Below are 15,065 nucleotides of genomic sequence, written 5' to 3'. Positions count from 1 at the left end.
CTGGCTTCTTCCAGATCAACGGCTTGATCAAGCCTTGTTGAACCAAAATATCCTTCACTGTGCTTTGCCACAAGCTGAAGTTGTTTCGCCCATCAAACTTCTCCACCTCAAATTTTGAAGAGCCAACGCCAACCATTCTTCTCTTAATCTCATAAAATGAACGCCTCCAATGGCTCTAGAATGGTCAAAAACCTTAGAAATGGTTCAAGTCATTCAAAAAATCGACTCGAAATGGCTCCAAAAAGCCCAATCAAACTTCAAGTCAAATCGGTCAAAATCCAATCAACTATCCATCAAATTTAACAGAATATTCCCTCCTTCAACAGAATATTATTGAGGTCGTTAATGGTCACTGACGTCGTTACTTGACGTCGTCTATTGACGTGGCTCAAGGCCCACCTCCTGTGGGGCCCACCTACTGACGTGGCGCCAAGCCTTACCTGCTAACGTGGCACTGGGGCCCACCTACTAACGTGTCCTATGGGGCCCACCATGGATCCCAACTACTAACTTGGCACGGTCCCAGCTACTGGGGTGGCATAGGTCCCCCGCTGATGTGGCCCCTAACTATGCAACCAACTCAGTGCTGACGTGGTGCTACGTGGTCGTGGACCTGTTGACGTGTCTGCTAACTCAGCGCTGACGTAGCACTGTCGTCAGCGTCTTCAACCTTTAGACACTCACTGTACCTACACCGGCACGTGAGAGCATGTAAACCCACCTTCCGTTTCTTTACCAGCGCGTGAGCACACCTACCACTCACCAACCGGTGCGTGGTGGCATGTGTAGACACTTGGCGATGCATTCTTTCCGTCATTGGCTCGTGTGAGCGCGTGTGACCCGTCTGAGCTCTGTTCGAGCTACGATTATCGTCGTTGGCTTCATCTCGATGAGAGGAATGTTTTTGGTGGTCTCAAAACCGAGTTTAGAGCTACTTGACAGAGGCTCAAATCTAGGAATTTTGCTCTGATCCGGTGATTTTGCTCCAACCTCACTCTGATACCATTTGTTAGGAAGTGAATCTACGAGCAAAAATCGCACAAGAAAAATTATGCAGCCAAAAATACGAGACCAGATTTACATCATTCGGTCCACAGTGACCTACATCCATGGGAGCACACGCAATCCACTATAACTGGGAGAATTATAAGGAGAAGGAGGAGGCTACTGCCCTCAACTCCACTCTCTTTCTCTCTTTCTCTCTCTCTCTCTCTCTCTCTCTCTCTCTCTACAAGGATTCCCTACCTCATACAACACATCCATGCCTCTTACAACACACACGACTCTCTACTCTCACACATAGCTCTCTGTTGCACATGCACATACAGCCACGCAACTCACCACACAGCTCTCTACACGCACACAACACGGCCCTAAGCCCACACACTTTCCACACATAATTACACACACACACACACACACACACACACACATATATATATATACACACATATGGGAGGGGGATAGTCAAATAGAGTAGCTGCAATTCAACATGGTAGGTAGAGTTTGGTGGTTGTCCGTATCCAGCGTCAACAATTGCGGCTGGGTGGTGCGGCTGCCAACACCAATACGAGCCACACCCTAACAGCCCATACATGTACCTTCTCTCTACTCTAATACCATTACAACTACCAGGGCATTCACCTTACTCAGTAAGCCCTCGGGGTTATGTTTATAAGAGAAGTCTCCGAGAATAGGGAATATTACACACCCATACATGTAACTTTCCTCTGCTCTCGTACCAGACTGTAATTATCAGGGCACTCGCCTTTCTCAGCAAGCCCTCGGGCGAAGATTTTACTTCACCCAAATACATATAACACTGCTATATTTAATACATTTAGTACATTGTTACTTTACTTTGTATGTTGTTATCTCTGTAAAACTCAACTCTTCATAATCTCTATCTTTCATATATTACCGAGCTCTTCATATGCTCTGTTTTCATATACTCTACTCTGTTCTCTTATCACATACTCTGTTTTCACATCTCATATCCTCAGTCTTCATATATTCTGTATTCACATACACTGTTATCACATTTCATATCCTTTGTCTTCATATATTTTGTATTCACATACACTATTCTGTAATTTACATGCACTGTTCTATTATACTCTAGTTAAATCTACATATGTGAATTTAGAACTCACTACCATATGGCTAAAAACTGACATGCTTCCCCCCATGACCGGTTGTGTGGCCTGTAGGCTGGACTTAACCTTGGTCGGCCCGCCAGAGTTAAATCAATTCCCAACTCTTCAGTCTGCTAGTTCGATTGGCTTTCCCATGCTGGTCTAGACTCCAGGGGGAACACTACCCTTCACAGCTCAATCGACTATTCAATACCAATACTCTCTCTAAGACGTGTGGTTGCACTAAGCTCTCCATAACTCTCGCAATGGTACCATGCACACTATGGTCCACCGGAGTTCTCAAACCATATATTGTAATTTAACATTAATATTCTGCTCTGAATAAACAATTCCAAATACAGTATAATTCCAACACATTTTAGTATTTCCACATGTTATACATATTTTATAACTCAGCACAGTATTTTCATTTATCCTCATGCCACACAATTTGAATTATACACATATTTATATAACTACTGAAATAATAAGTCAATCCATGTTCATTATCTGTTTTACTGAAAATATAGGTTAAATTATCTCCACAATTTATCATATGCTCAAAATAAGCATTAATAAGCAAAACGGAAAAAATTAACCCTACTCACTTTGACCAATTTTTAGAAAATGTAAAAAAATTCCAACCAATCATTTCAACCAGTCAAATTATCCAGAGAATCCATTACTTAAATCATGTGGCCTTTTTCTTTATTTTAATCGGTTCATTTTCGAAAATAATAGCTATTAACTCAACCCTAAGCTCAAAAACCTCAGTTTAAACGGTTGCCTTTCAAAACTTTCATGATAAGCATATACATACACATATAATTTTCATTTTAACCGGTAAAATTTACAAAACAACTGGCTTAATCTATTTCTCTTACCTTATTCACGGAGACTGTGCTTGTAAGATTCCTAAATCGACGCCTACGGCGTTCAGAGCACAAACCCTATAACCACATATTTCAGTATAATCAGTTAAGTCCTAGAATAATAATTATTTTAATATCCTTAGGCTCACACACTCCCATTAACCAGTTAAATTCTAAAAACAGGGGTATGATCTACTTCTCATATTTAAATTTAATCTCTAACATATTAAAAAACAATACCAATATGATCAAATCCCCGCAGTTTAATCAAATTCGAAAATATTCCCAGAATTCTAATTTAATATAATCCCTGCAATTTAACTTAATTCCAAAATGTTCCCCAAAAATTCTATTTAATCAAATTCCTGTAGTTTAATTTAATCACAGGAATATCTCCAAAAATCCAATATAATTCATTACCTACAATTTAACTTATTCCCAAAACACTCCCAAAAATCTAATATAATTAAATACTACAATTTAATTGGTTAAATTTTTAAAACAACCCACATAATTTGTACTCCTCACCTTAGCCTCAGAGTGGTGTCTAGGAAGTCCAATTCAAAAATCCGCTCTGGTTAAATTGACGAGGATCAACGCTAGGCCCTAGAAATGACGTCTAATCATCAATTAGGTTGAAGATTTGAGAGAAATTGAGGAGAGATTAGGTTTACCTTAGCCCAGGAGTGGTGCCTATAATGCTCTTACGAAAAATTCACTCCGGTTAAATTGACGATGGTGGAGAATGAAACCCAACGGTATTTTTTGTTTTCCGATCAACCAAGTATTTGCCGAAAAAATGAGGAGAGAGAGAGAGAGAGAGAGAGAGAGAGAGAGAGAGGAAAGGCGTGAGGTGAGAAAGAGTGTGGAGAGAGAAGTAAAGAGAGAGATGAGAGGTGCGGGATCCAAATTCAATTTGGATTGAAAAGCTTCTTCAAGAAGCTTTATATATATTTATATATATCTTTATTCCAATTAGTTTTCTTTTTTCATACTATTCCTTTTATTTGTTTATTTAATTAATTAATTTAAGAATATTTAATTAATTGATTGATTAATAATAATTATATATATATTTTTTCCGAGTAACTACAACATTTCATTTTACACAACATATTACATAAGTTTTTTTTTTATAATCATTGTGTCAATTATCTCCATGCTTTTACTTGCAAGTATCCTTATATACCATATTGCTAATCTAACCCTAGTCTCTTAAACAAACTTCTTTATCTGCTTATGTCTAGAATGATGTGAGAACTCTTACATATTTAACATCGTACCAAAGCACCGACAAAGTGTGTTCTTTCGAGCTGACAACCTAGACCATCTTGGCCCATTTTTTTGCTACGCCCAAGTGGCATAAGTATAACAAGTAGCTCATTGGGGCTGCCCCAAAGCATAATTAGTAAGGGTTCATATCATAGAGATCTAACAAGTTTTACATTGATTGTTAGGTGTCTAATACAACTCTCCTCCTTAACCTCAGACTACGTATATGAAAAAATTTAGGACACCGAGTGTCACAAGTTGAGTTAGAAATAAAAAATTTGGAATAATAAAAAGATAATACAAACAAAAATAATAGCTCAACCATTGCACTTGCCAACACTCAAGAAACTTAAGTGTAATGAAAATGCCTAGTAAAAATAAGCAATAACACCAATTGCCTAATACTTTAAGACAATAGCACCCTTCCAAGCAAGCACTCGGGCAAAGATTTTACTTCACCCCAAATACATATAACACTACTATATTTAATACATTTAGTACGTTGTTACTTTACTCTGTATGTTGTTATCTCTGTAAAAGTCAACTCTTTATAATCTCTATCTTTCATATATTACCCGGCTCTTCATATGCTCTGTTTTCATATACTCTACTCTGTTCTCTTATCACATACTCTGTTTTCACATCTCATATCCTCAGTCTTCATATATTCTGTATTCACATACACTGTTATCACATTTCACATCCTTTGTCTTCATGTATTCTGTATTAACATACATTGTTATCACATTTCACATCTTTGTCTTCATATATTCTGTATTCACATACACTGTTCTGTAATTTACATGCACTGTTCTATTATAACAACAACAACAACAAAACCAAGCCTTAGTCCCACTAAGTGGGGTCGGCTATATGAATCCTTTTCCGCCAATTTATGCGATCATGGACCATTTCTTTTGATAGATTCAAAGATATTAAATCCTTACTCACTATCTCCTCCCAAGTTATTTTAGGTCTACCCCTACCCCTTCTACTGCCCCCCACAGTAACTAAGTCACTCTTCCTCACAGGTGCACTATAAGGCCTACGTTGCAAGTGTCCATACCATCTGAGTCGTCCCTCCCTTATCTTATCTTCTATAGAAGCTACACCTAACTTACCACGAATATGTTCATTCCTTAATTTATCTTTCAATGTTATACCACTCATCCATCTAAGCATCCTCATCTCGGCAACTTTTACTTTTTGGATATTATGTTTCTTCGTCGCCCAACATTCTGATCCATATAGCATGGCTGGTCTTATAGCTATTCTATAAAATTTCCCTTTCAATTTTAAGGGTATTCTACGATCACATAGAACACTTGAAGCACTTCTCCATTTTACCCAACCTGCTTTAACTCTATGCATTACATCATCTTCAATTTCTCCTTCAGCTTGCATAATAGATCCAAGGTATCGAAATCTACAAGTGTTATTTATTTCTTCATCATCAAGTTTAACTTTGTCTCCAATATTCCTCCTATCATTACTAAAATTACATTTCATATATTCTGTTTTATTTCTACTTATCTTAAAGCCTCTAGATTCCAAAGCTTCTCCCCATTATTCTAACTCAGTCTCTACTCCATCCCTAGTTTCGTCAATTAATACAATATCATCTGCAAACAACATACACCATGGAACCTCCTTTTGAATACTCTTAGTCAATTGGTCCATCACTAAAGCAAAAAGATAAGGACTCAAAGCGGATCCTTGATGTACACCTATGGTAATTGGAAATTCTCTAGTTTCTCCATCTATAGTCTTTACACTAGTCATTACTCCATCATACATATCCTTAATGACATCGGTATACCTACAACATACACCCTTTTTTTCTAAAACCCACCATAGAACTTCCCTAGGTATCCTATCATATGCTTTCTCAAGGTCAATAAATATCATATGCAAGTCCCTCTTCTTTTCCCTATACTTTTCCATTAATCTTCTTAAAAGATAAATAGCTTCTGTGGTAGATCTCCCAGGCATAAAACCAAATTGATTTTCTGAAATCTTCATTTCTAACCTTAATCTTTGTTCAACTACTCTTTCCCATAGTTTCATCGTACGACTCATAAGTTTAATTCCACGATAGTTATTACAATTTTGAATATCTCCTTTATTTTTGTATATAGGTATTAAAGTGCTTTTTCTCCATTCATCTGGCATTTTCTTAGTTTTTACAATTGTATTAAATAAATTAGTTAACCATATAATTCCGTTATCACCCAAGCATTTCCAAACTTCAATTGGGATGTTATCTGGTCCCATAGCTTTCCCATTTTTCATCTTTTTTAGTGCAAACTTAACTTCGTTAACTCTAATTTTGCGGATAAATCTTATAATTTTAGTTTTTTCCTCATTTGACAATTCTAAATTTAAGTCTTCTATTTGGTTTTCATTAAACAACTTACTAAAGTAACTTCCCCATCTTTCTTTAATATCTTCGTCCTTAACCAAGACAATATCATCCTCACTTTTTATACATTTTACATTTCCTAAGTCCTTGTTCTTCCTTTCTCTAGCTTTAGCAATTTTAAATATATCTCTTTCCCCTTCTTTTGTACCTAATCTATCATACAAACTATTAAATGATCTATGTTTAGCTTCACTAACGGCCCTTTTTGCATCTTTTCTTGCCTCCTTATATTTTTCAAAGTTATCTCTGTTTCTACATTTTTGCCACGTTTTATACCAAATTCTTTTTGTCTTTATGATTTTTTGTACATCTTTATCCCACCACCAACTTTCTTTGCTATTTGAGAATCTTCCCCTTGATTCGCCTAAAATCTCTTTTGCTATCTTTTTAATAGAGCTAGCTAATCTATTCCAAAGAGTATTTGAATCTATCCCATCCTCTAAGGTCCAATCCCCATCTTTGATCATTTTATCTTTAAATTTTATTATATTTTCTCCTTTTAGGTTCCACCATCTAGTTCTCCTAAACTGGTTTATTTTATCCTTTTTATTCCATTTTTTAATGCACATATCTAACACTAAGATTCTATGTTGTGTGGTTAGACTTTCACCTGGAATAACTTTACAATCCTTGCATGATAAACGATCTACCCTCCTAGTTAAAAAAAATCTATTTGACTTCTATTTTGTCCACTTTTAAAGGTTATTAAGTGTTCTTCTCTCTTCTTAAACCAAGTATTCATTATACTAAAATCAAATGACATAGCAAAGTCTAAGATCATCTCCCCAGACTCATTTTTGTCTCCATATCCATATCCTCTATGTATCCTTTCATAATTTTTATTATCTCTTCCAACGTGTCCTTTCAAATCTCCTCCTATATAATATTTTCTCAGTCCCTGGTATGCCTTGTACAATACTATCCATATCTTCCCAAATTTCTCTCTTAAGATTTTCTGCTAAGCCAACTTGAGGAGCATAAGCACTAATGATATTTATTATCTCTTGTCCTAATACCATTTTGATTTTTATAATTCTATCTCTTACTCTAGTTACATCTACAACGCTATCTTTTAAGTTTTTGTCTATAATAATGCCTACTCCATTCTTATGTTTTTCTTTTCCAGTGTACCAAATTTTAAATCCTGATTTATCGATTTCTCTAGCTTTCTCCCCCACCCACTTAGTTTCTTGAAGGCAAATTATATTAATTCTTCTTCTAATCATTGTATCCACAATTTCCATGCTCTTACCTGTAAGTGTCCCTATATTCCAAGTTGCTAATCTAATCCTAGTTTCCTGAACTAACGTCTTTACCTGCCCACGTCCAGAATGATGCAGGAACCCTCGTATATTTGACACCGTACCCGGGCGCCGACACGGCGCGTCGCTTCGGGGCGACGACCTAGCCCACCCTCGCCCACTTTTCGCTAGATATGAATTTAGAACTCACTGCCAGATGGATAAAAACCGACATGCTTCCCCCCATGACGGGTTGTGTGGCCTGTAGGCTGGACTTAACCTTGGTCGGCTCGCCATAGTTAAATCAATTCCCAACTCTTCAGTTTGCTAGTCCGATTGGCTTTCTCATGCTGGTCTAGACTTCAAGGGGAACACTACCCTTCACAGCTCAATCGAATATTCAATACCAACACTCTCTTTAAGACGTGTGGTTGCACTAAGCTCTCCATAACTCTCGCAATAGTACCATGCATACTACGGTCCACCGGAGTTCTCAAATCATATATTGCAATTTAACATTAATATTCTGCTCTGAATAAACAATTCCAAATATAGTATAATTCCAACACATTTTAGTATTTCCACATGTTATACATATTTCATAACTCAGTACAGTATTTTTATTTTTCCTCATGCCACACAATTTGAATAATACACATATTTATATAACTACTGAAATAATAAGTCAATCCATGTTCATTATCTGTTTTACTGAAAATATAGTTTAAATTATCTCTACAATTTATAATATGCTCAAAATAAGCGTTAATAAGCAAAACGGAGATAATTAACCCTACTCACTTTGACCAATTTTTAGAAAATGTAAAAAAATTCCGACCAATCATTTCAACCAGTCAAATTATCTAGAGAATCCATTACTTAAATCATGTGACCTTTTTCTTTATTTTAATCGGTTCATTTCGAAAATAATAGCTATTAACTCAACATTAGGCTCAAAAACCTTAGTTTAAATGGTTGGCTTTCAAAACTTGCACGATAATCATATACATACATATATAATTTTCATTTTAACCGATAGAATTTATAAAACAATTGGCTTAATCTATTTCCCTTACCTTATTCATGGAGACTGTGCTTGTAAGATTCCTAAACCAACGCCTACGGCATTCAGAGCACAAACCCTATAACCACATATTTCAGTATAATCAGTTAAGTCCTAAAATAATAATTATTTTAATATCCTTAGGCTCACACACTCCCATTAATCAGTTAAATTCTAAAAACGGGGGTATGATCAACTTCTCATATTTAAATTTAATCTTTAACATATTAAAAAACAATACCAATATTATCAAATCCCCGTAGTTTAATCAAATTCCAAAATACTCCCAAAATTCTAATTTAATTCAATCCTTGCAATTTAACTTAATTCCAAAATGTTCCCCAAAAATTCTATTTAATCAAATTCCTGTAGTTTAATTTAATTCTAGGAATATCTCCAAAAATTCAATATAATCCATTACCTACAATTTAACTTATTCCCAAAACACTCCCAAAATTTTGATATAATTAAATACTACAATTTAATCGGTTAAATTTTTAAAACAACTCACATAATTTATACTCCTCACCTTAGTCTCAGAGTGGTGTCTGAGAAGTTCAGTTCAAAAATCCGTTTAGGTTAAATTGACGAGGATTGACACTAGGCCCTAGAAATGGCGTCTAATCATTAATTAGGCTAAAGATTTGAAAGAAATTAAGGAGAGAATAGGTTTACCTTACCCCAGGAGTGGTGCCTACAATGCTCCTACGAAAAAATCACGCCGGTTAAATTGACAATGGTGAATAATGGAATCCAACGGTATTTTTCATTTTCCGATCGACCGAGTATTTGTTGAAAAAATGAGGGGAGAGAGAGAGAGAGAGTGGAAAGGCGTGAAGTGAGAGAGAGTGTGGAGAGAGAAGTAGAGAGAGATGAGAGGTGGGGGGGATCCAAATTCAATTTGGATTGAAAAGCTTTTTCAAGAAGCTTTATATATATTTATATATATCTTTATTCCAATTAGTTTTCTTTTTTCATACTATTCATTTTATTTGTTTATTTAATTAATTAATTTAATAATGTTTAATTAATTGATTGATTAATAATAATTATATATATATTTTTTCCGGGTAGCTACAACATTTCATTTTACACAACATATTACATAAATTTTTTTTTATAATCACTGTGTCAATTATCTCCATGCTTTTACTTGCAAGTATCATTATATTCCATATTGCTAATCTAACCCTAGTCTCTTAAACAAACTTCTTTATCCGCTTATGTCTAGCATGATGTGAGAACTCTTGCATATTTAACATCGTACCAAAGCACCGACATAGTGTGTTCTTTCGGGCTAACGGCCCAGACCATCTTGGCCCATTTTTTTGCTACGCCCAAGTGGCATAAGTACAACAAGTAGCTTGTAGGGGCTGCCCCAAAGCATAATTAGTAAGGTTTCATATCATAGAGATCTAACAAGTTTTATATTGATTATTAGTTACCTAATATAACTCTCCTCCTTTACCTCAGACTAGCTACGTATATGAAAAAATTTAGGACACTGAGTGTCACAAGTTGAGTTAGAAATAAAAAATTTGGAATAATAAAAAGATAATACAAACAAAAATAATTGCTCACAACCATTGCGCTTGCCAACACTCAAGAAACTTAAGTGTAATGAAAATGCCTAGTAAAAATAAGCAATAACACCAATTACCTAATACCTTAAGACAATAGCACCCTTCTAATATAAAATAACTATTTTCTCATATGAAAATTTTTACAAAAATAAAATCAAAATAGATAATTTTGTATTTAAAATATGAAAATAATGGCTAAACCCATGCCAAAAACATGAAAGTAATACCCATTTTGGTCTTCTACTCCTATCAAGCCTATATATATGTCAACCTTGACTAGTAGGTCATTAAAGTTTTAGAAGGTCATTTTAAGAGGAGAAAACTTAACTTGGCGACCTATATACCTACCATGAATGTCAAAACATTCTCGTTTTCGACAAGGTTATGGATCTTCAACGATTCTATGTTAAATCTACGCTCATAATCAAGAAGCAAATCATGCTCCCCCAACTTCAGAACCATCAAATAATCAATTCTTTATTTTTATTTTTTTTTTTCTTTTGTTACTTGTGAAGTGAGTCATGAATAACGTGGATACGTAATCAAAGCAACTTATTAAGCTCAATAACCAGCTTAGGAACGAAGTTTGTATAGGTTTGTCGGGCTTCCATATCCATCTCATTATCATCTTCACTTCCTTTTGGAGATGTCCTTGGCCACGCTAGCATCACTAATATAGTTGTGGTGTGATCCATGCTCGAGCACCCTTGGATCACTATAAATTTATGACTACTCATTTCTCGATGAACTAAATTTTTGGATTGAATTTGGTTGATCATTTTCACCTTGTAAGGTATCTCTCTTATGCAAGATGATTCGCATGGCTTGCAAGTTTGTAACTTAATTTCTAAAACCTACCTGTGTTATGAGGGCATTATCCCCTCCTTTCGAGGATTCACCATAGCTTATATTCAAATTTCCTACAATCAACAACAATTGATGATATGGAATCTAAATGTACAGACTTCCATGGTTTGAAAATAGGCATTTATTACAAAGCTTGTTTAATATATTGACATTTATATGTTCAATTTTGTTGCTAGAGACACAATTTTATTTTATGTATTGGTTACGAATGCATGCCATGTGCAAAATTGAAATGAGTCATACAACCCAACCACTATCAAACTTTGATTGCTCAATTTAATTGACCTACCCTTTATTTGGGATGTCATTTCCTCAATTACTTATATGGCCCAATTAGACTTTGATTGGCATCATTGACTACCAAAGTAGGTCAAATTATGACCTTAAATTTGCTACGAATTTAGCCGAACTAAATTGACTTCTTTCTCATATATGCAAATAAGTCAATAAACTAAAAAATTTAGTACCATATCATTACTATTTTCATTTGAAAAAATAAATTATAAAAATACATTTATTTATATTATTAATTATTCAATTGTTTGCCGAAAGACTAGACTAAATATTAAGATTTTCCCTATTTTAAATCTATCCTCCATTTGAAACTTTGAAGCCTTCAATTTTGACTTTCATGTGAAATTTCACACAATACAATATTATAAAATTATCTACAACTCCGAAACGCTACCTACAATTTTTTGAACCGTTCCCCCTTGAAATTTAAATTTCAAAATTTGACACAGAAGCTCTAGGTTTTAATTACATTAAAAACTCACTAAAAGACAAACGCTATTTTAATAAAGCACTTGTTAAACATGTCTACTTTAGTGAAATGCTCGGCACACAAAACAAGGATAAGGAGTCTCTTTAATTTCTTTTCATGGAGACGGAAAGAGAGAGAGAGAGAGAGAGGGGTAAAAAAGGCAAATGGCCCCAAATGCCGCTGCATCAATTTACATGCAATTACAACACACACACCAAACCCTCTCCTAAATTAAATTACCCATACAACATTCACTCACCACATAAAAAACACAAAAGATATCCCCCAAAAAAATATTAAAAAAGATAAATAAAGATAGAGAGGAGAGAATTAAAAAAAAAAAAAACAACAATTAGAGCTAACCCACCACCTAATCCACCTAATCCTACTCCCACACCACCACAACCCAACTCAACACCCCACGGCGGCCACCGGCGGCTTCACCTTCGGCGGTCGGCCCCTCGGCCTCGAGGCCACGGGGGTCGGAATCCCCGCCGCCCCAGGCGGCCCTGCCGAATCTGCGACCTTGGGCTTCTTCGGAGGACGCCCGCGCGGCTTTCCACTCCCGGACGGCGATTTTTTCTTCACCGGAGACAGGGGGGCGAAGGGATCTCTCGGCTTCGGCGGCCGGCCGCGGGGCCTTGGCGGCGGCAGCACTGTGCCCGGCGGAAGCGGCACCTTCGGCTTCGGCGGACGGCCACGGCCCCTCTTCGGCGGCGCATTAGGGTCGGGCTTCATGAAGTTGTTCTTGACCATGGCTAGCTCGCCGTTCTGCTTCATCTTGTTGAGGTGGTGCGCGAGGAGCGTGGGGTGCGCCGCCGGGAGGTCCCTGTACGTCGACTCTATGTACTTGGAAATAGCCGACTTGTTGGAGCCGTTCTCGTCGTTTAGAGCCTCGATCGCCGCAATAATCATCTGAAAACGCAAAACCCATCAAATAAAACACAATAAATGGACACATCCAGCTGCGATCGAGCTCGATTTTGAAGGAAAATGCCGACAAGAGAAAAGAAAAGAAAAAGAAAAAGAAAAAATTAAGTAGAAGGAAAAGCAGCTCACCTCTGGGTACTGGGGAAGAGAGGGAGCTGGGGGAGCTGGATTATTAGACTCTTCAGTAGCCATGAGAGAGTAAGTCACAGACAAGAGGAGAGATGAGGGGAGGAGTGGGACTGTTGGTTCGGTGGGGAGAGGTTCGGGTGAGGATTTAAAAGAGAGGTTTTTTCTCTGGATCTGATCGAGGGAAAAGTGAAGGGATGAGTGATTGGGGAGATCTAACGGCTGGGGACAGTGTAAGAAGGTGAGGATCGGAGGGTGGATGTTATTCTTCCTGGGAATCACGCGGATCGATGACGTGGGCAGAGACTAAATTTAGCTTTTATAAATGTTTGGCTTTGATTACGAAGCTGCCCCTGGATTCAAGTTAAATTTCCTTGCATAGTTTTTGGAAGATGGAGATGGTGATTCGATGCGCGCGAGCCTAGCGAAGCTTGTCACGCGTTTGAAGACTACTGGTTGTTGGGCGAGAAAGTCAGAGGAGAAAAATGAATTATTGGTTGCGCACTTGCTGACTGTTGTCCTGAGCTGTCAGGTGTAACCTCCGAGGTGTAGGCCACCACATCTCTGCCCAAAATTCAATGCCCGTTGACCGTACGACCCTTTAATCGCCACTGCGTTTTTCAGTTAAATGAAAAATAGATACCATGATTTTATGGGTCCCATATATTTCTTCTAATTTTTTAGATTTTGAGCCAGAATTATATTAAGTTTGAGTAAGATGTGGTATAAAATTTATATAAATTTATTTAAATTTAAATTCAAAATTTATATTTCTAAACACTATCTCAATGTTTTTCTTTTATACCTTTAATATTTTGCTACAAAATCTAAAAGCAAAAAATATTAAAACCCAATTAATAATATGTTGTTTAATAATTGGAAAAATAATAAACATGTCATTTAGTTATGAATTTTAAGTGGTCTATCATTTACTCGCTGACGACTCATTATTCAATTTAAAAGTTAGATAACTACTATTTCTATTTTTTTTATTGCCATTTTATATGCAATTTGTGTTGCGAAAATGATATTATAATTAGAAATTTTAGAAATTCTTACATATGTCCATCGTATCGTGTGGGTCAATGATTCATTAGTCAAAATATGTCACATCACAAGCATCAATTTACCTCAATTTAAACAGCATTAGGATATTTTAAAATTTTTTATTATCTCGCCCTCTGCGTTGCTTGTTGGTGGTCCCACACAAAATGTCAAGCTATCTTTGTACTTTAACTCCCTCTCTTAGACAGTACCTTATTTATTACTTAAACGTATTGTAATAATGTCTCTTATTCCTTTCATGGCGATTACAAAATCAATCTAGCCAATTTCATGATTTAACAAGATTTTATATGGAAAGAAAAACATTTGAAGGTAGTTTTTGTCACAAAGGAAACTCAAGTCAATGGATCAAAAACCACAAAAAGGCAAGTAAGATGTTTTGAACCTAAGTTAAGAATAAAAGAATGCCTCGTTTTCCAAGAGAGTGAAATTTGATATCCCTTATCTATAAGCCTAGGCATCTTACCATCCATGTCAACCTTATTTTCTTGCATATGTTTGCGTGCAAAATTTTGATACTTGTATCTTAGCCATGTTAGGCTTTTTGTATTGCACAATTATAGTAAAGAGGGTAAGCACAAAGTCTACCAATGAGCTTACTCAAGTTTATTTTTTGACTAGTTTAAGCTTGAATCAACTTTAAAATGTGATATTGTAGCTCAAATCATTAAAAATTTGTATGAAATGAGCTCAACTCCGGTAAGACTTGGCTAGAGCTCATTTTAT

At 36.1% G+C, this 15,065-nt stretch overlaps 1 protein-coding gene across 1 annotated transcript; it reads right to left on the bottom strand.

Moving 5' to 3' along the window:
• Positions 1 to 12,370: 12,370 nt before the first annotated feature.
• Positions 12,371 to 13,473, bottom strand: LOC131152669 (HMG-Y-related protein A). The gene is made up of 2 exons (XM_058104460.1): positions 13,278 to 13,473; positions 12,371 to 13,133 (listed from the first exon to the last, which is right to left on the bottom strand). Exons 1-2 carry the CDS (start codon positions 13,338 to 13,340, stop codon positions 12,630 to 12,632), a joined length of 567 nt encoding a protein of 188 aa, XP_057960443.1. The 5' UTR covers positions 13,341 to 13,473; the 3' UTR covers positions 12,371 to 12,629.
• Between the last annotated feature and the right edge of the window lie 1,592 nt (positions 13,474 to 15,065).

The sequence above is a fragment of the Malania oleifera genome, chromosome 4 (genome assembly GCF_029873635.1).
Source record: "Malania oleifera isolate guangnan ecotype guangnan chromosome 4, ASM2987363v1, whole genome shotgun sequence".
In the NCBI taxonomy this organism is placed as follows: domain Eukaryota; kingdom Viridiplantae; phylum Streptophyta; class Magnoliopsida; order Santalales; family Ximeniaceae; genus Malania; species Malania oleifera.
The sequence above is the reverse complement of the archived record's forward strand: the minus strand, read 5'-3'. Positions and strand labels throughout refer to the sequence as shown.